General features: G+C 39.9%; 1 protein-coding gene across 1 annotated transcript in view; it reads left to right on the forward strand.

The window, feature by feature from the left end:
- The window catches only part of bckdhb (branched chain keto acid dehydrogenase E1 subunit beta), a 47,794-nt gene that overhangs the window by 988 nt on the left and 21,781 nt on the right, over positions 1 to 25,025 (forward strand). Inside the window, exons 2-8 of the mRNA XM_010744596.3 lie at positions 1,458 to 1,535; positions 2,082 to 2,150; positions 5,402 to 5,535; positions 7,706 to 7,861; positions 10,396 to 10,504; positions 13,841 to 13,938; positions 15,398 to 15,508. Coding sequence (XP_010742898.3) covers positions 1,458 to 1,535; positions 2,082 to 2,150; positions 5,402 to 5,535; positions 7,706 to 7,861; positions 10,396 to 10,504; positions 13,841 to 13,938; positions 15,398 to 15,508 — 755 coding nt within the window. The remainder of the gene's footprint in view (positions 1 to 1,457; positions 1,536 to 2,081; positions 2,151 to 5,401; positions 5,536 to 7,705; positions 7,862 to 10,395; positions 10,505 to 13,840; positions 13,939 to 15,397; positions 15,509 to 25,025) is intronic.

Genomic DNA, 25,025 nt, shown 5'->3' on the forward strand with positions numbered 1-25,025 from the left:
TGTGTGTGTGTGTGTGTGTGTGTGTGTGTGTGTGTCTAATGGGGACAAACAATCTGGCTTCAACATAATCTTTATGGGTAACAGCTGCAGAATGGTTGCTTATACTCTTTCTATGAAAGCAGTGAGGTCCCCAGTCACAAGCACAAAGCTTTCCCATTGTTTTCCTAAAAAGGAAAAAAAAAAAGCTATAAAGAAAATGTACACACCAAAATGACGCGTGCCCTTACAGTGATTACACTTGTATTTGAAATGACACTAGAAATAAAAACAGCTATTCTTTGCCGACTAAAAAAACCAAATGTAAGCATCAACAGCGACCTGTCATAACACTTACATGAAGTTTATCACCGAATAAATGACTTTGAAACATACTAGCTTAACAAGAGAGACAGAGAGCATCACACCACATCCTAACAGCGCAAAAGCTTTCCAGGTTTTTAGGACGAAGGTGCAGCTGTGTCCCCTCTGCTACAACAGCTAACCTGGAACTAACATCGTCGCTCAATCAGTATATAGCAGGTGATGCACAGACGCACAGAAAAATAGACATTGCCACGCAGATTTTGAAAATGTTCACCAAAAAAAATAAAACACTTATAATTTGTGCAACATATTGACACAGTGACATTGGCACCATATGTCATATGTCCATACAGGGATAGACCTTTTTTTTGTGAAAGAGCAACATCCTTTTTGTTTGACCAGAAACAGCAGTTGTACTAAAGCCACGGGACCTTATTGACAAAAACATTAAGTTTAACTGTAACATCAGAGCCCTTTCAAACATGACAGAAGCGAAACATATAACTGACCAAAACCCTGAATCATAAACTTTAGTTTGATGATGATGAGAGTTAGATGTGAGAATATCACTTGAGGAGCGAGACAGTGGTCGGTCAATCAGAGATGCAGTGAGGAGAAACGACATGTAGAGCCCGGTTGTGTTGCAGCCAGTTTCGCAAAACAAAAAATACACAAGTCTCTAACCATAATGCTGCCATTTGTATGGAGTAAGGCTTGTGGCAGCCTTTGTTTTAACACATTATTGCTGCCCTTGCTAATAAGCTCGGCTACCTTGTGGAAGATGACATAGGTTTAATTGGTAAAATTTCAGCCTGTAAGTGACTCATTAAGCAGCACTGCTGAACAATAAGCTGGATCGGAACTTAATGATTTACTATAACGTCGACTTGAAGATTGAAGAGGACATGAACAAACTAGTTTATCAACAGTTTTTTCATTCCAACAACAACAAAAAAAGCGCTACATGACCTTAGAGTTTGAGACATTGTTTGTCCTGCAATTCATTTAGACCAGGATGTTGGTACTCAAACAACTGCTATCATTTTTACTGGATCCAGAAAATGAAACACTACCTTTGTTTCTTCCTTGTTTGTCACAAATCACAATCATCAATTGTTCCTTGTTGCTAAGTCCTTTCTACAATGGTTTTTCAGGACCCACCCAGAAGATGAACTTGTTCCAGTCGGTTACAAGTGCCCTGGACAACACTCTGGCCAGTGATCCAACAGCAGGTAGGATGCTAGAACAGGAAATGAAATATTATAGCTTTTAAACCCTTTGTTTACCAGCATTTAGTCTTTGAAAAAGGTACACTGTCTTTTCAATAATTTTCATAGCCTTGGAAGACTATCTGTGTCAAATGCTGGACTATAATAGGATGTTTGACACTTGAAGTATTGTATTGTGATGTAGAAATTGAGCTCTTGTTCCTTGTTAGTGTGTTGCTGCATTTTGCCAAATGTTTAAGACTCTCACAAACAAGGTGAAGCTAGCGAGTTGGGGTGCCAAGGATATTTTCACATAGTAAACTGCATCCTCATAATTGGTGCTACTCAAAACAAAGATAATCATGATGTTAGAAATGTTGCTTGATCGGTTCTCTGAGCCAAAGACTATCAGAGATCTGTAGGCGGGGCTAGTCATATCAGTACAGTCTGATGCTTTTCTTTTACTCTCATGTTTTAAAAATGTGGACTATGTTCTATTCTTACACACCGGTACACAGAATCTTAAGAAAACCTGTTTTCTCACTGACTGTGTTGTGTGTTTACCTGCAGTCATCTTTGGGGAAGATGTTGCCTTCGGCGGAGTGTTCCGATGCACAGTCGGTCTGAGAGACAAATATGGTAAGATGATTCAAACCACTTCATTTTGTAAATTCAAAGGCAAAAAAAAGCAACCTGTTCTCCTGTCTGCTTCACATGATTCTGCCACTAGATGGCAGCAGAGGACTGTGAAGAATCTCAACACCTCCTATCCTCAGAAGGTTGTATTACTGTTCACCTAGAGGACCAGAAGGATCTGTTTGCACCCATGTGCCCATTGTAGCAGGGTAGCCTTGCAAACCTGATACAGAAAGCTGATCTAGCATGTCGACACTCGCTGCTGTGAGTTTGTTTTGGAATTAAAACCTTGCTACAATTTGAAATGGTTCAAGTTCGCAGTATAGCTACAGTAACAACAGGAAAGGCACAGGTGTGTGAGGTCTGCATTAGGTCAGCCCTGGTGTTGTCGGCTTTCTGACCAGCATATGTTACTGGGACACTTAAATGTAGAGGAGCCGTTGCTAATGTCATTAGTAGCACCTGTGCTTATCGTGCAGCGACTAGTAGAAATGTCAGCTGTGATAAAAGCCTTTAGCCATCGTTGTCATGCTCATGTTCCCTTTTTTCTTTCTGAAAGACATTGTTTAAACAGTATTTCAGCGCCACTGAGTTATCTTGTTAAGTGTGCCTTAATATGCCTCATGTGTGTATGATTCATGGTTCCCATGGATTCCTGAAATCCCAAATTTGTGAATGTGAGAGGAAAAAATCAAGGTTGCGGTTTTTTGAAACTGAGTCGTTGAAAGTGCTTGAATTTTCTGCAAGAATGGAGGTGAATTTATTGTTGTTGCATTGTGTTCACACACTGACAAACTTTCCATTAGAGAGCACAACAGATATTATTTACTCATTACAGATCAGACTCGGCATTCGTTCACAATAAGCAGGACATAGCAGTGCAGGAATATCAAAGATATTTTTGAGTTTGTTTCAAAAGCAGTGTTGCCATTACATTGTTTGTTCACTAGAGTGAGTTCATTTTTCAATTTTAAAATTTCCAACTCGTGCTCATGAATCTTTCAAGACTTCAGGAATCCTCATCATAAATGTTTTATGTCTTTCAGTCAAAAAAAAAAATGTCAGCCAATATTTTGTTATGTTTTTCTAATCTCAACATTGTCCTGAAATATTCTTTACTGCTGAGGCTCACGGCACACACTTTAAGTGTCATAGGAGGAGCGTTACTAATAACATTAACAATGGCTCAGGTGTCCAATTAAGACATGACAGAATACACAACGCCATGACCTCAAAACTGAAGCCACTAACTGGGATTCAGCCGTCATTCATTTTATTATTTACACCTGTGCTTCTCCTACTAGAACGTGTCAAAATGCCTTCCATGCCTTACTGGGAAGTTTCTCTTGCAACTCGCTTTAAAGTTTGAACCCACTGAGAGCAGCGCATCTGCACTTTATTACATTAGTAATTTATGTTTTTACCCAGTATTAGTCAGTGAGGATTTTCCTCTTCAAAGAAGCTGGCAGCTCCAGTTTGATTCTGTAGCCGACAGTTAGACAATAAAGATAAATCTCTACAGGGACAGAAATAACCAAAAACATGGCAATATCATTAAGTTGTTTTCTGTATAAAATAGACTATGCCCAAGATTGATGCTGAGTTAAAGGAAAGGCAGTGGTTGTAACCAGTTTCCCTGAGATTTATTGAGAAATATGCAACTTTCTGATGAAAATGTTTTTTTTTTCCAGGAAATCTGGAAACAACCAGTTTGTAATTTTTTTTCTCTTTCTCCTCCAAATAGCGTTAAGCAGCTCAACGTGTCCTGAGCTAAATTCAGGTCTAGGCATGGTACAGAAACTGTGCAATGACCGTACTTAATTGTTTTTCATGTGCATCCTGGTATGAAGTAGTATAAAATAATTAGATGTCAGTAGATTGCCTTTCCTGTTTTCCTTTTCTTTTTCTTTTTTATAGCGAGGAGGCGCAAGTCCACCCTACAGTAGCTGGCTTCGCCTTTTGTTTTCATTGACGTCAGGAGTGTTGACCTTTGGAGGGGGATCATTATTTTCCATCTCATCCTTGTGTACAATGACGAGCGCAAAGCTGTTTTTATCCCTCTCACTCCTGAAAGGGATGGTACACACCTCTGCCACACACAGTCATTATACAGAACAGAGGATAATGCAGGGCCGACACTATATGAATGGGTTTTTACAAAGCGGATGCATTCACCTCGGTGCTCCAGCTCTCCTGCAGCTGGCTGCTGGCTACCTCTGATGGCTGATTCTGTGAAAACAACAGCACACGTTCACCCTACGCTCTGACTGGCTCTGCCTCTTGCCTGTGTGTGTGTGTGTGTGTGAGTGTGTGTGTGTGTGTATCCTCTTTTCATCGTTGATGTCAGACAGCACTGACTATAAAAGTTGTCTATTTAAACATGTATTCTAGACAACAATGCAGTCACACATTGTGTTATTGTTACATCACTCAGCTGTATTTTTCTTGTCATTAGTTGACTCAATACTCAGTGCTTTGAGGACGCACAGAAGCGCGCGCGCACACACACACACACACACATTCATTATTTGTCACATATGTCACTTTCACATGAAGCTGCATATTTGAGGTTGGCTTCAGTCTGAGCGGCCAGGCACTAAATTTTGATCACTTAATTGTTCATTCCTCCAAGGGTTTGTGGCGCTGTGGTTGCTAATTGAACTTTGTGAGTGCACAGAGGAGGGCACATAAGGGCAGTTTCACAGTTGAGAAGCACACTTCCCAGCAAAACAGAAAAAGACTGGATTGGCAAATACACAAAGATGAGGGCAAAAATAACACTCTCAATCCAAATTTAGAGTCCCACTCTTGTGGCTCGTTTTCAGATTATAGGGTGGAGAGTGGAAAATAGTTTTTTCTCTCTCTCTCTTTAGTTTTTACTCCGTGGGGGTTTTGTGTGCATCACAGCCTTGGTTGGCTACAGCTGAAGAGGAGTCATCAGCTTGTCGCTTCATTTATTTTTGGACTGCATGGCATTTTAAGAGGGGGGTATTCTTTGCAATCTCATCACTCAAGTGTGTGCTGTGGGCTTCAGTATGTTATCAGAGCAACCCTGCTATTCCTCAGACACCCTTTACAATTGTGGCCAGTGGTCCCAAATAAATAAATAACGAAGTACTGTGGTCTGTTTGGTGATCCAGCCTGAACCTTCTGAACAGTCAGCTCCTTTACTCAGTTACCTCTGGTTGCCTTCCTCTATTGGTACTTCAGCTTCTTAGTCTTCTTTGTCCTCCTCTCTTTGACTGTCTCCACAGGTAAGGACCGAGTCTTCAACACTCCCCTTTGTGAGCAGGGGATTGTGGGATTTGGTATCGGTGTAGCTGTTGCTGGTGCCACAGCCATTGCTGAGATCCAGTTTGCTGACTACATTTATCCTGCTTTTGACCAGGTAATTAGGGCTGCAGCTAATGATTACTCACATTTTTTTTCTAATCAGTGGTCCAAAATATTCAGTTTACCCTCATGTATGACAAAGAAAATTCTCACATTTAGGAGGCTGAAATCATCAAATATTTAGTGTTGTACAGAAAATAAATAAATAAAACAATTATTCAGTTATCAAAATAATTTATTTCCTGTCAGTTAAATGGTTAATTGGCTAATTGTTGCAACTCAAAGGTCAATGACATAATGTCGCAGATGAATACAGTCTCACTGTCAGAGAAGATGAAGAAGCCCCTCAGTATGTTTACACTCGGCAGAGTAATCGTTGGAAATCAAAATGTCATTTATAGGCATGTGTCCAGGAGGAACCTCTCTCATAGCAGCGGATCACATTCACTGGCACTCTGTAGGTGTTTGGTTGAAGGGACGGGTTGGAATGAAGGAAAGTACACTGACGTAACTCCTGAAAACGTCTGGGTCAAAAAAATCCCTCAAACTCAGGAAAAGCAGGATCCATATACATCATACAGAATCACCACAGCCTACTCATTCCAGTGATAGTTCATGTGCCAAAATCATCAAATTGAAACCTTTTCTTTTCTATCAAAAAAAGAGAGACACATAAATCCCCCTGGCCTTCACCTTGACTCCATGTTGCCATGGTACATCCTGTTTGCATCACCCAAAGCATGATGAAGACTGTATTAGCAAAAAATCAAAACACATTAATCACAAATGGAAGTCGAGGTAAAGGGAAAATAACAGGCTTTATTTAAAAACAGTATGAATACCTTTTTACTGTAGGTCAGTACTAGACTAATATTCCATCTACCAAGTACCACTTGCGTACTGAATGATGACATTTCTGAGCGGCTGTGCTATTTCTGAAAATATTCCAAGTGACACAAGTAAAAGCAACGACAGAATGCTCAGATGTTTAATTCATGTGTGAATTTACTGACTATAGTCCGAAATCATGGTACTTACTATGATGCTGCACGATTCTAGAGCTAGGTTTTCCTGTGTAATCATTGAACATAAACATCATGATCAAAGTCATCAAAATCAGCCTTAACACTAGAGAATATGAGCATATATTTTGTTTTGCATCCATGTGACTTTCCTAGTACTATGAAAAAATAACTAGCTATACATTTGCAGTTTTATTTGTGTTGTGTAAGTGACAGGCACAAAATTCGGTATTTTCACTTACTTTCCTGGCAATGACTGTCAGTGATTTTATTTATTTTCCTGACCTGTCTTCTGTCTTGTTTTTGGTGCATGTTCTTTATTGCATGCAGGTGTTTAATAAACTGACTTCAAATTGTCCATTGTTTCATATTCTACATCCTAGCTCGGAAAAAATCTGTTAAACAAACGCAGCCTTTTTCCATGTCTTCCTCCTGTGAGTGTTTCCTCTGGAAGATTAATGTGGCATTACCAGGCCGAGCAGGACGGTGAACAGCCCTGCTGTTTTACCATGCATACACGTTGATACTAGTGTCATTCTGTATATTCTCGCCCTCCACAAGATAAATGTGAGTTCCTGCTATGTCAAGGTAACATAATATCGAATACGTGATGATAGAGCCAGTTTCTGAGTGACTTTCTGAGTAGAGCAACAGTAGATTGAATCTGGTGGCGGGCTTTGAGTGGGCTCCTTTTCTCTCCTTCTGTGCTCTCACTTAAAGTGGTGCAGTCCAAACTGACCTGAGAGGGACATAAAAAGGGAATTAACAACCCACCTGAGTTTCAGGAAGGAAAACTTGGGACACCTTTTTGGAGGAAACTCAGTGTCAGAAACTGTAGAATTTAGGTTAAAGAAACCAGGCGCTTGAGGTGATTTCTTTTGCTCGTTAAAAATAAAATGGGTTTTTTTAAAAGCTTTGAGAGCAATAACAGAAAGACTGGTTCAGCGCCTGAAGCTTAGACTAAGCGTCCACTGGTGTGGTCTTTATTCCTAAAAACGAAAGAAACAGAAAAAGAAAACACTTTATGAAATGAACTTATAACTGGTTTTAAAACAGCCTGATCATAAAAAAACAAACAAACAAAAAAAACTCTGCTCTTGCCGTTACAACAGGTGTCCCATAAGGAGCAGTAGTATTTCATTTTCTTATGTCAGCTAATAATGTGTGGTTGTCTTAACCTGAATCATGTTGGTGTCTTTCCAGATAGTCAATGAAGCAGCCAAGTACCGCTACCGTTCTGGCAACATGTTCGACTGTGGGAACCTCACTATCCGAGCTCCGTGGGGGTGTGTCGGCCACGGATCACTTTACCACTCTCAAAGCCCTGAGGCCTTTTTCGCCCACTGCCCTGGCATCAAGGTCAGCTTTGTAGTTTATTACAGATGCTGGTTCTGTCTCTGCAATTTTCCTATGTTATGTCTATACATGAAAGTATTCTGGCAGAACATCAAAATGTACAGACTGATCTCATTGGTGAAGCACAGTCATCGGTTCTGCCTTACAAGCAGAAACTACATTTGGTCAAAATTGTGGTATAACCCAGATCAGACTTTCTGACATCCGTTTCACCATATAAAAGAATATTATGTCATTAAAATGTGTAATTTCCTTTCAAACAGCTTTTCAAAGGCAGCATCTGCAGTTTGTCTGTGCAGTTAATGCACTCTGGTTTAAAAATCAATTCATGAAGATCAACGATCTCATGAAAGAGAAAATTAAAAAAAACTGCAAAACTCTAAAGACAGCTAGCTGAGCAGATCTCAGTCGCTTATTTTTTGACTGGTGAATTTCATCTGATTTGGTGTTTAGGCTATCTTTAAATCACATACTTAAGAGTATTAAATCATAAATGGATGCAGTGATATGATTTCAATACAAATATTAAGAGAGCAGTGTGAAGGATTTAGTTGCATCTAGAGCCTGTGTTAAGTTTGTCCGTTCCAGGCAACTGTAGAAACGGGGCCGATTCCGTGGAAGAAAACCCACGGAGTGGCGAGTCTTATTTTCTGAATTTTTTTACCACAAATTAAAAGATAGTTATGCATATTATATTTGATTTCTTCCATATTCTGTAAATCCCACCCTCAGAAATACAGACACACTGGACCTTTAATATTCTTCAGACAGACAGCAACTTGCCCAAACACAGAAACACTTGTGACAGTGAATAAGAAAAACTGTCAGGCACACATGTTATTGACCCTGCTGTCCTGCAGAGCAATACGTGAGGACTGTCCAAAGGCAGACTCCAGTATCTGCTTTTTCAGGCATTTTTCGGATTCTGTGGCAGTGATTTCTTGAAGATAAAATAATCAGACTAAAAACACAAAAAAATGAAAGCATCACAACCTTTCCATCTGTTTTCCAGTTTGCCATCCAGCCTGAAAACTTAAAACCTTTTCAAGTTCACTGCTTCTGTAGTTACTATCAAGTCATCACAGCTCAGGCTTCCCCCTTAAATTTTATGAATCGTATTTGTTACAATGCCTCAGGCGTATTATAAAGTTTCTTTTTTTATTTTTTTTTATTCCCCTGCAACATTATCCACAAAACAATGCAAGTAAAAATGCTTTACAAGGCTAGTGTTTCAAGCATGAACCAGGGCCACTTAAAGCATATTAAATAAAACCCACTCGAGCCATGATGTAGTTGTGGTAGTTATATAGTAGTTATATAGTAGTTATATACCACAAGTTGGAGAAATGTAAATTTATAGTCCGATAGGACTGGAGGAGATGAGATAGCGGGGAGGTGAGGAGGGAGTTGATCAGAGGAAACCCAAAGATTATGACTATTAATACTATTAACCTATTTAATCTTGCCTCCCAAAAAATGAGATATTTGAACCTAGAAGCTTTACGGAGGCAGGTGGTGAAGTAGTTTTAACTACGTTTATCACAAGTGTTCTCAACCCAGTCATCCCCTTAAAGGTCCTTGCAAATATTGAAGAAAAGACAGGGTGGTGTTAATAATTAATTAAACCTTTTTAAAGAACATTTTGGCCATGCATAGTGCAACTCAAAAGTCACCAAGTGGTGCCAAATTCAACTTTATTCAAATTTCCTCTGATTGTCATAAGTTATCGCTTCCGTGTGTCAATCACAAACTCAAGCACAGTTGTTTTCTACTGCAACTCAACTGAGTAAAAGTGCTTGAAACAAACTGGAGGAATCACCAGTCGTCATGTTCAACAGCTTCCCCATTCAGCATGATAAAACGTAACAACCTTGAAGGGCACGTGAATAAGAGCAAAGGAAGCAGTTCGCTGAAGTGAAATGGATGACTTTGTTGTGCACTAGTGTAGGGTCAAAAAGTCACAAAACATTCTAGTCATATGAGTTTAGTAGTGCATATGAACTGTGTGAAGATTGATTTGATTTAACATAGATTAAACATTAAAAATAAAGTATCATCATCGAAGCTTCTCATATGCCCAGACTGGGGAAACAAACATTTACAATTCATCCACTGTTACTGACTCGCCAAGAGCAATAAACATGTTGTCTCCCTGCAAAGGTCATACTGATGAATGTTAATCTTTGTTTAAACAATCGGTGCTGTAAATTCCATCTGATGGTTGGTCCCAACACACAGCCTGACAGGCCTAAATCAGCTTTGGCTCAGTGTTGTCATGATACTCCAATACTGACCTAAATACCATTAAGAGATAGAATATCTGTCACAATTAAAATGCCACAGAGAAGAAGAGATGAGAAATATCAGCTTGCAGATGAAATGAAATACAGTTAAACTGGATCCAGTTCAAGACACCAGACAGAGATGTGATCACGAGTTCAAATATAAAATATTATAACATTTAGAACTGGATATGTTTCAGTAGTGGTGAAAGTTGTCTTGACCTCGTCTAATACAGTGTGTCCTGTGTTTCTCAGGTTGTAATACCCCGTGGTCCAGTGCAAGCCAAGGGGCTGCTCCTCTCCTGCATCGCTGACAAGAACCCCTGCATATTCTTTGAGCCCAAGATCCTGTACAGAGCAGCAGGTGAGCTGGACTCTACCTCACTCTAAATCAAAAAAATCGACACATGATGAGCACTCGTTGGGTTTGTCCTTTTCCCCTCTGATGTTTATCTTCCTCCACCATCATCTCTCGCTGGCTCGCTGTTTGCCTGCTCACTTTTCTTGGAAGCAAATGTTCTTCCTTGTAGAGGTGTGAGGCAAGAAAAGCAGCAATATGCCTGACTGCAAGCAATGTGAAATCAGCAGGACCACAAGTGTGAAACAGACCGTCTAAATGGGCTATGAAGTGTTGACAGTACCTACCAAGCTGAATCTTCTCTCTCTCCCTCCCTTCCCTGTGTGGAGGGCTGATCATCAGTTTTAAGCATAGTTAAACTTAAGGCCAACATGGCTTTGGGCAGGCTCCCGTGCGAAAAGGTGTCCAGCAAAGCTGTAAGAAACTCTTCAACAGTCGTCGACAGCTGTTGCAAAACAGTGCTGCCTCGGCTGCACGATAATGGCGAGAATTCATGATTGAAACCGCTTCAGAGGCTCGAAGATGATGTTTGAGCTCATTACAGTAATGAAAGACAAAGCCGGAACAGATTGGTACTATCAGCCTTTAATGCGAAGCCACTCATTTTCACAAGCTTTGTTAGTGTTTTACTTTTATAAGAGCCAGATGAGATTGTGAAATATTACGGCCCACTGCTGAGAGTGTTTCTGGTGCTGGGTTAGTGACGACTGTCCGAAACATTTCCCTCTTTTATTGTTTCTTTTTTCGATTAAAGGTCAATTTATTCTCTTGTCTTATTTGCACGTCTTTGTAATAAAAAAATTAGAAGCTTGGTGACAATTAAAACTACTGTAGCAGCAAAGCTAACGTGCTAGTGAGTGACTGATATTCACAATAGTATCTCAAGCTTCTTTCTATTGTTCCTGTGGTGTACTGTTCACTCGCCCCTGGTGTTTTCTTGTCATCATTCAATGAAGAGTTTCATTAAAGAGGGACCTGCGAGAATCCTCTGAAAGCATCGAGTCTTTTGACGAATCGATTTTGCTGCAAACATTCTGCTTTTCAAATGCCACTGTGACTAAGCCTGTACACCTATAGACTGCTAATGATGATTAATGTGCTAGTGTAAAGCTTACACTCATTATTATTGATGTCTTGTATACCTCACAGCTGTGGAGGCCTAATCTATCAAAACTGTGTATGACTCAGTGGCTGTGAATGAACCGACCGTTTGATTGGTCCCATTCGTTTGCCAAGCTCTGTTCTCCTGATGTCCGCCTTGTCATTAGTTGCTGATCCATATACGGGATATGTAACATTAGACAGTGGAGCAGCATTGTTTGTGTATTTTGGTGTAGAGCTAGTTAGCCACGTAGTATTGTATGAAAATGTAGGTAAAAGTTATTTGTTCTAACATAACTCATGAATTGTTCAGATGCTTGCTAAAGAAAAACAGACTTAGACAAATCTGTGGTTACGCGGTTACATTTAGGCTAAGCTTTTATTGTTCGTATTATCAAACCGTGTGGCCTTATTTTTAATACTGAGAACTTAAAAATTCTGCATTTATAAGGGGTGAGTGAAGATGAACAGAGAGGCTGACCATGCGGTCACTTTCATGTCAGTAACACATGAAGCAGATGAATGATAAATGTTATCAGTATTACAGGCTTGTCTTCCTTCACGTCTTTCATCAACCACATCTCAGTTATCGGGCTTTCTAAAGAAATTTCAGATGCACAGCCGCTGTGACATTTTGTGATAGCTAAGTGATGTAGCAATATAGCTCACCAATGCGATGGTTAAAGCCAGCTTTGGAACTCGTCATGCATGTGCACGCTTGTCAACAATTTGAGGTGGTCTTCATGTGGTTGTGAAACACACACATTCAAGAACACATTAATATCAATGCTTACGTGCATGTGGTTATTGATCGGTCTTGGTGTTAATCTGTCAAAATGACCAATGGCCTTCAGATTGTCAGCCGACCACCATATGGTTTTGTCGAGCTTAAACGTGCGCATCACTTCCAGCCACTTTTCTGTTTTGGCAGCTGTGTGATCAATCACTCTATTACTTAGATCTGGTAGCGTTCCATTATTTTCGACATCTTAAAGGGGCAGCGCTCTTAATTGCCAGGCTCAATATGCCTCTAATGATCTCTGTCTGGATGATGAAGTCATATATATTTTTTTTTAATTGTAGCCGCCCCTCTTAGAATACAAACCACCCATTTGTCTCATCGAGGCCATACTGCTTCGTGGGGCCTGAGATTCCACTTATTAAACCGTAACCTAGTTTTCATAATTTGATTTTAACGTTCTGCAAAATGCTATTATTCCATTCAAACGGCCTATTTTCTGTCTCGCCTGGAAGCCGAAACCAGCAGTTGCACATGATTCACCAGAGCCCTTCATGTTGTTTTCACATATTGTGTCGTCAGGACGGGCAATTTTTCTTTCCTTTATGGCTTGAAAGGATCATGGAAGTCATTCAAGGTTTCCAGAAAGGTTTCAAACGCAGCGTCTCCCCAGAGTATAATTACTCTGCCTAATTGTAATTTTTACTTCATGCGTTGCCATGTAAAAATGCTTTTTGTAGTTCGGTTCCCCCAGAATCAGCTCACACTTTGAATCTTATCCACCATTACAGCTTTGGCTGCAAAACACGCAAAGATAGTTAAAATAGTACATTTAGTGATTATATGTTGTGTCTGGGCAGTATAAATATTGCTAATAAGCAGTGTGTTTAAAAGTGATGGCAGTTTGACTTTATGATAAGTTTTTGCATTGTAATGATTTCCATGACCATACTTGAGCTTTCCAAGACACCATTAACTATTATTCAAACCATATACTTACATGCACTTTGTCTTGGACTTTAGTTCAAAGAGAGACTGGCTGCAAGGCACCCCCCTTTTTGGACTGAAGTCCCATTTATGGGGCCCCTTTTTCTGATTGATATCCCATCAATGTTTCGTTGTCAAGGTTAATCACGGTTATGGGCTTGTAGCTGGCAAAATATATCATTAAGTCATGTATTAGATTGTGCTGATAAAAGCACACTGTGTCTCTGGTGAGAGGTGAGGTTTTGGAAAAAGCATTTGAAATGAGCCAGATAAAATGTTCAAGAGAAGAATTAGTGTTCTTTGACGGTCTTGTCATCTCATCATGTGTCATCTAGTCTATCATTTAGAGGTCCGGTCAGTCTCGCAGTATCGCACAAAAACCACAGGGTGCACTGTGAAATGATTAATGAATGTGCTCAGAACCGGCCCTAGTTTATTTTGCGTGAGCTTGCATGTAATGTGTTTGCACGTAAGCATTGATATTAATGTGTTCTTGAATGTGTGTGTTTCCGCAGTGGAGCAGGTTCCCGTGGAGGCCTACACCATCCCACTTTCACAGGCTGAGATCCTACAGGAAGGAAGTGATGTCACCCTGGTTGCCTGGGGGACACAGGTAGGTGATCCTGTTCGTCAATGACAGAATCTCAGTGGGTGACCTGAGCAGATGTCACCATCGTGTCATTGTCTCTAAATGATGTTTAAAGCCACAGGCGCAAGTAGTGGATTAACTTCAAGTCTAATACAACCCCCTCTGTCCCAGCAGGGTGTCTCAATCTGTGGCTGTATCTGCCCAGACGTCTCCACAACATCAAGGCTCTCCATGTTGTTAACACTACATGTCTGCCGCACACCTTCTATTGTTGCCTTTCTTTTCATCCTGGAGATTTTATTTTCTACAGCTTTGCATCAAGGTGCCTGTAACTCGCCGGGAGTCATCCCTGACTTTGATTGTACCCAGCCACTTTAACAGGCTTATCCAGGCCAAAATGTACCTGGAGCACGGGAGGGGGGTCCGAGGGCATTGAAGGAAAACGTCTCCATTAAAGCCAGTATTATTATTGAAGGGTGGACAGAGAAGAATGAGGATCCAGGAAAGCAGTGGAAAGCATGGCTCTCCTTTCCCACCTCATTACGCCCCTCATCCGTCAGGCCTGTGCAGATGAGAGTAAAGAAAACAACTCGCACAGAGTGGTGAAAGGATGAGTGCCCGGTCCTCATTTCTGATCACCCAAACAGTGCATTCCTATTCTTAAAAGTCCCTTTAGTAATGTTTTCTTACTCAAAAGGATCCACTTTATCAGCTGAAAATAATGTATTGGCAGCATCTTTCCACAATAAGTATCTAAAGTTGAGCTTGTTTGTTAGCCTGAGGCCAAAACCTTTATCTTTCAATCTGGCTTGACTGTTGACAGCTCTTCTAGTTGTGATGGTTCAGATTTATCACAGCAATTATTTAAAAGAAGCCAACAATGCCTGCCAGTAAACACGGACTCATTGAACTCCGTACTTTCTTACACAAATGATAAATTAATGGGAATAACTTGCACACCATGTTTGAGGCTTAAATGGCTGTTTTCAACTTTCTGTTTATTTGGACACTGATCTGTGGGGGGTTGAGTGTCCTTCTGCAGAACATATAATAAAATCAATGCCTTTTATTATTGAATTACTGATTATAAATACCAGTTTGAACAGTGAGTTCTGATTTTAAGGGTAGATGAGTAATATCGTAAGACTGTGAACCAATCACACATTGTGATTCTTTTTTATTTTTTTTATTTAAGCAACTAATCCAAAACAAATGTATCCAAACTGAAAAAATCTTTCTTTTCTCTGTACTGTGTTGCAGGTTGCATGTTATTGATGCACTTACATAATTCGATAACAGCTCTGGAATTCTCAGATTAAAAATAGAACCACGTTGCATGTACTCCAATAAATATTGCACTTCAAAATGTACATGTCATCAGTCAACTCAGTGTTTTTAGTGTAAGCCTGGCCAAACTGCATTATCTTTTATTATCTTTATATTTTGTACTACTAGATTTAAAAGTATTTCTTTTTCTGTTCAGATCCATGTGATGAGGGAGGTGGCTGACATGGCTCAAGAGAAACTGGGAGTGTCCTGCGAGCTCATCGATCTACAGACCATCCTGCCCTGGGATGTTGAAACCGTTTGTAAGGTAACTGAGACACTGCTGAGTCTGTGCAAAACACAACTCAAATCTCAAAGAAAGAAAATCTCACACTCATTCTCTATCTAGACTTTCATTTATTATTGTGACGCTTCAATCTGGTGCCGGTTGCCCAATAAGCTAAAATTAGTTTTGTCTCATAGTCTGTTTATATCTTCCTTCATCTTTGGTCACAGTCTGTGTGTAGCCATGCTTTGCATTCCCATGTGATTACACTTCCATAGATCATCATTTGTCATTTGCTGCTGTTGTTCATTAGAATAATTCTCCTTCTGTAGAAGTGTTTGTTGTGGTGCAGAGGAAATGTCCCTCTGGACTGTTTGGTCTTGGTACTTGATAAACAGGATTCCTTCCACAGCTGGTAAGACCCGACTACCAAATGATGTTGCCCCAGACTTACGCAGGCTATGGTACTCAAACCACAATGTTTCCTTTGGGGAGGGCTTTGAGAGAGGAGTCAATTTCTATCTTTATTTATTTTGAAGCAGCATGACACAGTTTGGGTTATAGAGGCACAGAAAGGTTATTTTTTATTATTAATGCCAGTAGACTAAACCAGCAGGAGAGCAACAGGAGAGAGTCTGATGTTTTGAAATGAAAAGTAAGGTGTGTGTGCATGTGCACGCATGCGTGTGCATCTCCTCCCCTCTCATGGTGCTTTTTCAACAGCACTTGTATGTGTGTATGTGTATATCCATCCATCCATCCATCTTCTTGTGTCAGCATGAACAGCTTTTTGCAGCGAAATCACTGGATACATTTTAATTTTGCTTATTATGATCCAATTTTTCATGTTCCTCTGGCGAAACATACAACTTTGTCAGTGAGCACCATGCTGCTCCTGCTGCCAAGCAAATCTTATAACCAACAGTTAGGGCACAGGATGAAATTGTGGTAGGAGGGTAGTAATTTAATAGGGAGTCAATTGGAACTGATGGCAGAGACTGTAGTATTGTGCTGGCACTGAAGGACCTGCAGCTTAAAGTGAGCTGTAGTCAGTTACAGATTGTTTGTTCAAAGGGAGGACTTGTCAAGAAAATGTGGTAATTTTTTTTATTTTTTTGAAACAGTGCCCCGTTAAAACGACTGCCATGAAATTGAATAGAGTGTTTATGTGCAGCTTAGTGGGCCTAATGCCAGGTCTGCCACCTCGAGCTTGTCAACAACATCTTTCCTTGTCATTTCCTCCAACCAAATACCCACTTGAATGTCTCATGATTTAGAAGAACCCATAAACAATTTTCCCACAATCCTCAAATGCACGCACACACCCATGCACGCACAGATCCCGTTACCTCTTTCATATTTAGCAGTGAAGTCACTGTTGCATTACACTGATACTCATCCCCTGAGTGCTTTTGCTATCTCCATACCATTTTTCTTTTCCTGTTGTGTTCTGCTGGCTGAATGCAGGGAGAGCCTTTTAATTTAAACTATTATCAAATTAATTCCGACCAAATCATCACTCTTATCACTCAGACAAATTCATAAGAATGTACATCCATTATCTTTTAAATTAATCTGAGGGGCCTTGGCAGATATCCAGATGTGTGTTAGTCAGAATCAAAACAAGTGTGAGTGCTAAGGAGCTGTGGAGCTTACAAAAGACTTGATAAGATTAAATACAAGGTGATGGAGTCAGCACTGGTTTGATGCACAAAGCTTCAATCTTTGTCCCGTTCCTCTGATGCACAAACTGTACTGAAGGTACAAATATTGTTGATTACTTGTATAAATGCTAATAATATCTCTTTCCAACTTCTCAAAATTGAATATTACCAGATTTTCTTTCTTTTTTTCTCTCTTTTAGATTATTATTTTAAATTAAATATCTTTGTCTTAAAGATTGTTGGTTGGATGAAACCAACAAATTGAAGACACCTTGGTCTCCAGGAGATTGTGATGGGTATTACTGACTATTTTCTGATAAGTTTATCGAACAAAGAATGAATCGATTTGATAAAATAATTGATGGATCAAATCATTTAGTCGCAGCCTTCGAATAAGTACAGTCAGCTTCCTGCAAACTTCAGTTCAACGCTTCAGTTTAATTTTGGCTTAACTGTGCAGATTTATTGTTTGAATCTCCTTGAAAATGACAATTTCCTCCTAAATCCATGAAGGTTAAGGCTGACTTGTCTGCAACAATGAAGAGAATGAACACAAATGTATAAATGAGGAACGCTGCCCTTGGTGTCCTCAATAACCCTGCACAGTGGTGCCCTAACTACTGGGTGCTGCACAGCTGCTCTGGGCTGGCATGACATCTAGATGGTTCTGCGGCTGTAGCTCTGCTGACGCTCAGACATTAAGAGTTTCGTCACACACCAACCCACCCATACAGAACTAGTTTTAGTGGATCATCTAAATAAAGCACCGTTTTCGGGTGGACAGTAATAATTATTTTCATTATAAATTAATGTGTCATTATTTCTATGATAGTACAATGCAGTGGCGGAAAAAGTTGCATTGCAAGTTCGAAGAGCCCGAGGTGATGTTTTCAGATTTCTTTGATTTATAATGATAGGAAATGGAGAAAAGATAAATGCAAATCCTCACAGAAGCAGAAAAAAGTGAGAACGATTATAATGATGATGAACTAACATTAAGGCAGAAGCCTCATTCATGTAGCTTGCCTATAAGTCACATGCAGTCTACTGTCAGGCTCTTGAAAGCATTTTCTTTAGAATGCTTCATCTTCAATCTATGACAGCAGTAACTCTTGATGACTCAGTCTACGATGTATTTCTGGGAAGAAAACCCTTTTAACACTCATGAATTTATTTCCTCTGTGGTAACAACAAACTCTACATGGTCCCTATAGATTACAATGCACTAATGAAACATTTTTAGGGCTGACTTATGCACTATAAATTAACTTGTAGACACTCTCTAGCCTTGCAACATTTATTTCAATCCAAGATTTTTTGGAAGATTTTTTTTTTGGTTTAGTAAATAAATGGTTAAGAGTGGAGTCTTTTGTAAAGGTTGTTATCTTGTAATGAATAGACTTTTGGGACCAGTGCTATTCTTAGCTTTGTAGAGGGAGTATCCAAGACAGTGTGTCAACTTCTTAATTCAAAAGATTGCACACCTGGTGTCCAGCTTTTCCGGCATGCACACATCTCTGTAAAGCTGGCCTTTTGTACCGCTTATTAACTCGCTGTCAGATGCGGTGAGTGTGCAGACAGTGAGATAGGCCGCAGACGCACATCCGGCTGCTGGCAGCCAATTAAAATTTCCTGTGAGTCACATTTACCTTGCATATCTCTCGGTCAAGTAATGTGTGTTTGTGTGTGTGTGTGTTTTGTGTGGTGAGCTGATTTATATGTAGCCCGCGTTGTTTTTGACCGTGGACGTATAAAATACATGAAAAATGATGTGTCTTTCAGCCTGAGAGATCATTAAGGCAGCACTCTGGAGGAACATGCCATCTTTCTGTTTCCTGAGGGATCCATTCTGGCAGCCACCAGCTATACTTGGATCTAAATATATTCAGCCCTCTCGTTGACAAAGGGAATCATGGGCAGAAATTGCTGTAAACGTAGAGAAAAAGTGAGTGTATTTTATTTTGTTCCCGCTGTCCAGAGCGGTCCAGTAAATGTAATAGTTGTTCTTTAAGGGATAAACAAAATGGCTGGTTTACCTCTGCCAGACCAATGGCTCATATGATGTGGAAAGTCTCCCTGTCGTGCTTGGTCAAAGTATGTGTGGAGATGAGAGAGGCTCATACATGCTGAATAAGATCATTTTGATTTTTATACTGAGTGGTCTACTGAATGCCTGTTCTTCAGATGTCCAGTTGTCCAGCCAATACATTTGTCTGTTCTTACATGGATCTACATTTGTTTGACTTGGCTTTGATCTGGCCAGTCAGCAGTATAACAAGGAAAGAACTCTGCTGTCATTATTGTATTAGTCAATCATTGCTGATTCAGCCTCATTCTCAGGTTTTCCAGATCCGGCCAGCAAAGAATCAGAGTGACTCGCCAAAGCCAGTCCGTAACACAGTCAACGGTTCTTTAACCATTATTGGAGACGATACTTCCCACAGCACCATACCCAGGTCCTGTTGGATGGGAGGTTGCCAAGATGAAGTCGCAAGGCCCTGAAGGAGGTCGACCTTTACTGCCATGTCAAATTTTAGTCAAATTGGATTGTTTTCCTTTATTCCTCCCAGTCACTTTCAGAAAGTCACAATCAGATTTGAGTGTGACACATAAGTCATTAGATTTAATTTACATAAACCCATATAACATAGATGAGGTGACAGTTGACCTTTATCCAATTGTTTCTACTGCCTTTCTTGGGTTTCATCTAACAGGTAAGTCAGATTTGGCATTGCGGCGAGTCAGGTAGCTGCTTTCTTTGTTGGTAATTTTATCATCAACGCTGTAGAACCCAAAGTATTTCCACATGCTGCCTCTCAGATGCTTCTGTGTTGTGATTATTCAGTCAGCACAGCTTTGCTTGCTTGCGTCGTCCTCCATTTTCATTTATTAGCTTCCACAGGGCCTGCAATAGGTCAGGCTGTGAATTTTAAGAGCCTCCGTTGCACCACAAGGCAAAGTACTTGTAATACTTATAAATGTCTGTTTATAGATGTTACATTTTCAATATTTAGGTTTTTTTTTCCTGTGCTTGAGCAAAAGTTTGAATTTTGATTCAGCCTGGACAGACCTTATCCCACATGATGATGTGTTATATTGCTGAATGCAAGAGAATCACGTCTGTACCAACTTTTAAAACAGAGAGTCGAAAGTTTTCTTCTTTTTCTGATTGCAGTTACATATGAGAAAAAGTTCAAAGTTGTAGTGGACCAAAAGGCTGTGACTGTAAGCAGTGGTAATATAAGCTGTTATAGTAGCCTTTGTTGTGTTTATCTCTTAGTTACTCACTGAGCCTGACGTTTTTCTTCTTGTCTTATTTTCTCACAGCCTTTCTCACTCTCAATATTATCGGACTCATCCCACATATTTTTTTGTTCATTTCAACCAGAGGGAGTAAGTTAGTCGGGGCATGACCTCTTAACAAGTCTGTGCAAGCCTTTGTGCTAGAGTTTGTACGTCCCTATCTGCTCCTATAAAAGTCATCCATCTATCCAAAATGTATCTGTTGAGTATTAAACCCTTATCTCATCTCCTTTCCCCTTCATGAATACAGGCTGTTGTCAGTTTGAACTTGTGTCATGTCCAGCATTATTCACATATCAGCTGGCCACCTCTAGGCTTGGGGTGTGTGGCCTTGTTTACCCCTGGCAGTCATATGTGTCATATATGTGTCGAATTTTGTGAGGTATCTAGACCTTTCATGACGACTTCTCATGCAAAGAAGTTGAAAATTTTGACTTCATGCGTTTAAAATCGCTCTATAATTGGATCTGTTTTCAATTACATTCTGTTGGTGACAACAGCGACTGTCCCTGAAGCAATGAGTGGTGCAAAAGCACAGACCGACTCTATGTTCGGAACACTGTGGCTACGTGACATCCATGTCCCACAGCACAACCATGAACATGTGGCTGCAAACACAAACAGAAAGTTCTACAAGGACACCAACTTTCTGAATTCGCTATTTCTGACAGAGAAGCATCATCGTATTCAAACTGTATTCATAGTAGTTAAGTATAATGTGTATGTCATGTCCTCATGACCCCAAAAGAATTAAAAAAACATTACCAAGCTTAATATTTATGGAGCTGCTTTACTTGTGTGCTGCAGCTATTGTTCAAACCTGTCAGAGTTTCGACAAGTCAAAGCGGTTTGTGGAAAATCGCGCCAAAGCACTCGTCATTATATTTTTGATATTGCCGCATATGGATATCTGGGAGCAGTGCCGACTCTGATGCTATACTCTCAGGACTTGAGATGGCCTGTAGGTCCATGATGTGCCTGGTAATAGTTTTCTCCAGCTCATTGTCTTCTCTTAAATGTGTGTGTAAACTTCCTCCCTCAATAGATGTGTCTCTTGGCCTGCACTGCAGCTGAAGTCTCTGTGACTGCAGCGCTGTCCTGGATCCCAGCCCTTGTAGTGATGCAACCAATTTGGCTGAACCTGTTCAACCCTCAAAAACACATGCAGGAGGAGTCACTTAAGGACTTGCCGTGCACAAGTGCACCAATATCTGAAGTCTTACAACATATTAATACATATCTGGCAGAGTTGCAAACAAAAGCACAATTTAATGGGTGGTTGATTAAGGAGGTAGAGATACAGGGAAGGGGGGCTGTCTTAGGAAGAATGTGCAACAGCATCTGTTTAGATTCTTGGAAGTGATGCAGGTTCTGAGTGCTCTGGCGTCTGTTGACTCACTGTACAGATAAGACCTCCTTATCAAGGCTCTGCCTATCCTCTCACTTAATGGTTTCATGTTGCAATGTGTGTCCAGAGCCAAAGAAGGCAGGTAAATACAGTGTGTGTGTGGAAGAAGGCGGGTGTGAGGCAGGACACTGTGCGCTAAGATATGTTTGTTTGTCATCTGCTGATGTGGAAAAAGCCATGAAAGCAAATGGACTGAGGGAGCCACCAGAGATCTCTGCTCAGCGTCAAGTACAACATGTTGTTCTAGTCGTGACGGCTGTGGTTGTTATTGTTTTTAATACCCCCTTTCATAATTATACAGGGTGAATGATCACCATGAAAAGACTTCAGCAGAGCAGTGTGCCATTGACTGGTGGAAAATCTTCCAAAATTGCTACCGCATGTTAATATGCAACATAATCGTTAAATATTTTGTTTAAGGTATCATTTTTTTTAATGATCTATATTCATGCTAAACTGATCTGGGCTTCCTAAGATGGAAACAATGTCTTGATAGTGAATAAAAACAGACTCCAAAGTGGTTTCTTTGCTTTAAACCATAACTTAAATATGTATGGCTAATAAAGCCTGGCTGCTGCTTGCAGTGGGGTAAAGCAAACAAGCAATATCAATGCACTGAGTTTTACCCCCAACCACTCTCTTCTCAACTTCCTTTAAATATGTTTTGGAAAATTTGATCTAATATCGAAATGTTGGAGTGTCAAAATGATTGTGGTTAAATGAGCTTTCAATTGAACTGATCAGTTTTCCTCATGCAGAAACAAATAGCCAGCGCCTATTTTTCACATTTCCCCAATTTTGACACAGGATTTTTCTGCCACATCTGGCAATAGCGTTTTTTAATAACTCCCTAATAAAAATTCAAGCGTTTTGCTCTGTTCACAAGAGTCCCTGAGCTCAGTTACAGAGTAAATGATGATGATGTCAGCTTATTAATGATTCCACAACTTGAAGCGTTTAGTTTTTGTCAGGTGGTCAGTGGAAAAAAATAATAAATGAACCAATATATTTTGTTTAAATTTCAATTGTGCAGAAGCCAGAGAAAAGTGACAAATTTATATATATTTTTTAAAAGGGTTGGACACGTTCCCTATCCTACCACTTAAGAAGTCTGCTTTGACATCCTCCACTCGCAGCAGCCTCATTATCCTTGTGTTTCAGCTATAATCATGTTGAGTTATGAAAATGTATGGAGAACGTCCAATGAAGCCAGGTTTCTGAACGGTCGCGTGGAAATTTGTTGAAACAAGTCTGCTGGCCAATGCCGGTTCAGAGCACGCTTACTTGATCCTATTTTTCCTGTTGGATGTGAACATGGTGCAGCAGGTTTTATTTAATGTCACCACACTGGTAATGCTGAAACCAAACTGTAAAACCCTGATTGTACCCCCCTGCAGAGGAGATGCATCTCTTCTCTGCAGTGGCTGTTTAAACCTTCTTATCCTTGTTTTAGCAGCAGCTGCCTATGAGTTCTGCATTTTCATACCTAAGAACATACAGTAGAAAGGAAAGCCTTGAGCTTGTCATTTTGAAAATGTAGAACATTCAGCTTATAACAGGTGGCCTCCAGATGATGAGCACAGGACCTTCTCCTGTGTGTAGGACCAGTCCTATTTTCAAGACGGACTCGTTTCCATTGTTTTTTTTTTTTAGAATAGTGTTATTCAAATAAAAGTAAAGCTACAGGAAAAAATGATCTACAACACCATCTGGACAGTAGTAATGGCACATATTGTAAGCAGTGTGGGCTAAAGAGCCTCAGTGAAATTGTAACCATATGAGCTTCTTATATTCCCTAAATTGTATTCAAACTTTGTGTTCTTTGCAATAATTATGCTAATAGACAATCCCTAATATGAAAGCAATAAAACATACAAATGACAGAATAAATCATCGCTTTAATGTGAGGTTTATTTATAAAATGTTATTATTTTGGATAACGCTACTGTTTCAGTAGTCGTTTTACATATGTGGCCATGATGGCACCAAACATCAGTGGTATTGAAAATCTGTTACATTACTGAAATATTAGTACTAGCTTGTTGCATAAAGAAATCGTCTATGAAGATTGTATGTTTCTGTAACAGCTGTTCTGAATGAACAGAAATGATTTATTGGTTGATGATCTGTATAGCAGTGATTTCATACCAACAGTTCTAATCTAGATAGATTGCAGCATATTCAACTGAAGTCTGAATGTGCCGTGAGACACACTCCAGCCTAATGTTGGAAAGGTTTAAATGCTTCGTTCTTTCAAAGTCACATACGTAATTTTACCCCTGTCAAAGTGTGGAAATATCCCCTCACTGTCTGTTTCTCTTTATACGTCCACGGTCTGTCTCCTCTGGCCTTGTGATAATGGCAGATAAAGTTACAGTGAAATTACACTGAATTAATCATTGGTCAAGAAAAAGCAGCACCAACACCTTTTACACATCTGATCAAATCCAAGCTACTGTAGTGTTTATCTGATCCCTGACCCGGTTAAACCACTGGTGTGTGTGTGTGTGTGTGAGAGAGACCAGTGTGAGTTGGAGCCTGTGAAGATGATAACATTTTCATCCAGCCCATAGTTCATAAATATATTTCAATTATGATTTAAGCATAGCTATGTTATTGGCCCAGTTTAAAATATATAAAAGAGAGAAATATGTGCATGCATTTTGTTTTTGTTTTTTTTAAAGATATTTCTTGGGCCTTTTCAAACTTTTTATTTTCGATGAAGACAGTTGAAGAGTGACAAGAATGTGGGGAGAGAAAGATGGGGAATGACATGCGGGGAAGAGCCACAGGTTGGATTCGAACCCTGGGCTGCTGCAGCAAGGACTGAGCCTTCGAACATGGGGTGGTTGCTGTACCAACTGAACTAAACGACACCCCATGTGCATGCATTTTTTTATAGAATAGTGTTTTAGTGAGTTATTGAAGCTAATAAGTGACCGAAAGAAGGCAAAGGAATAAGCAGGGTTACAAAGTTAAGCACTAAGGTTTAGGATCTCATGACACCTATTGGTTAGTGGCCATCATGTCTAAGCATATGACACCTGCTCTTCCAGTTAGCTATTAACATGTCAAACATTTGAAAGTTCAATAAAATATGAGTATTCCTCATGGAGAATATTATTAGGCTGGAGGATGTTGTAAATGTGCAGGAATATGATTTTTTTTTTTTTTTTTTTTTTTT

Source organism: Larimichthys crocea, chromosome XIII (assembly GCF_000972845.2).
Source record: "Larimichthys crocea isolate SSNF chromosome XIII, L_crocea_2.0, whole genome shotgun sequence".
NCBI lineage: Eukaryota > Metazoa > Chordata > Actinopteri > Sciaenidae > Larimichthys > Larimichthys crocea.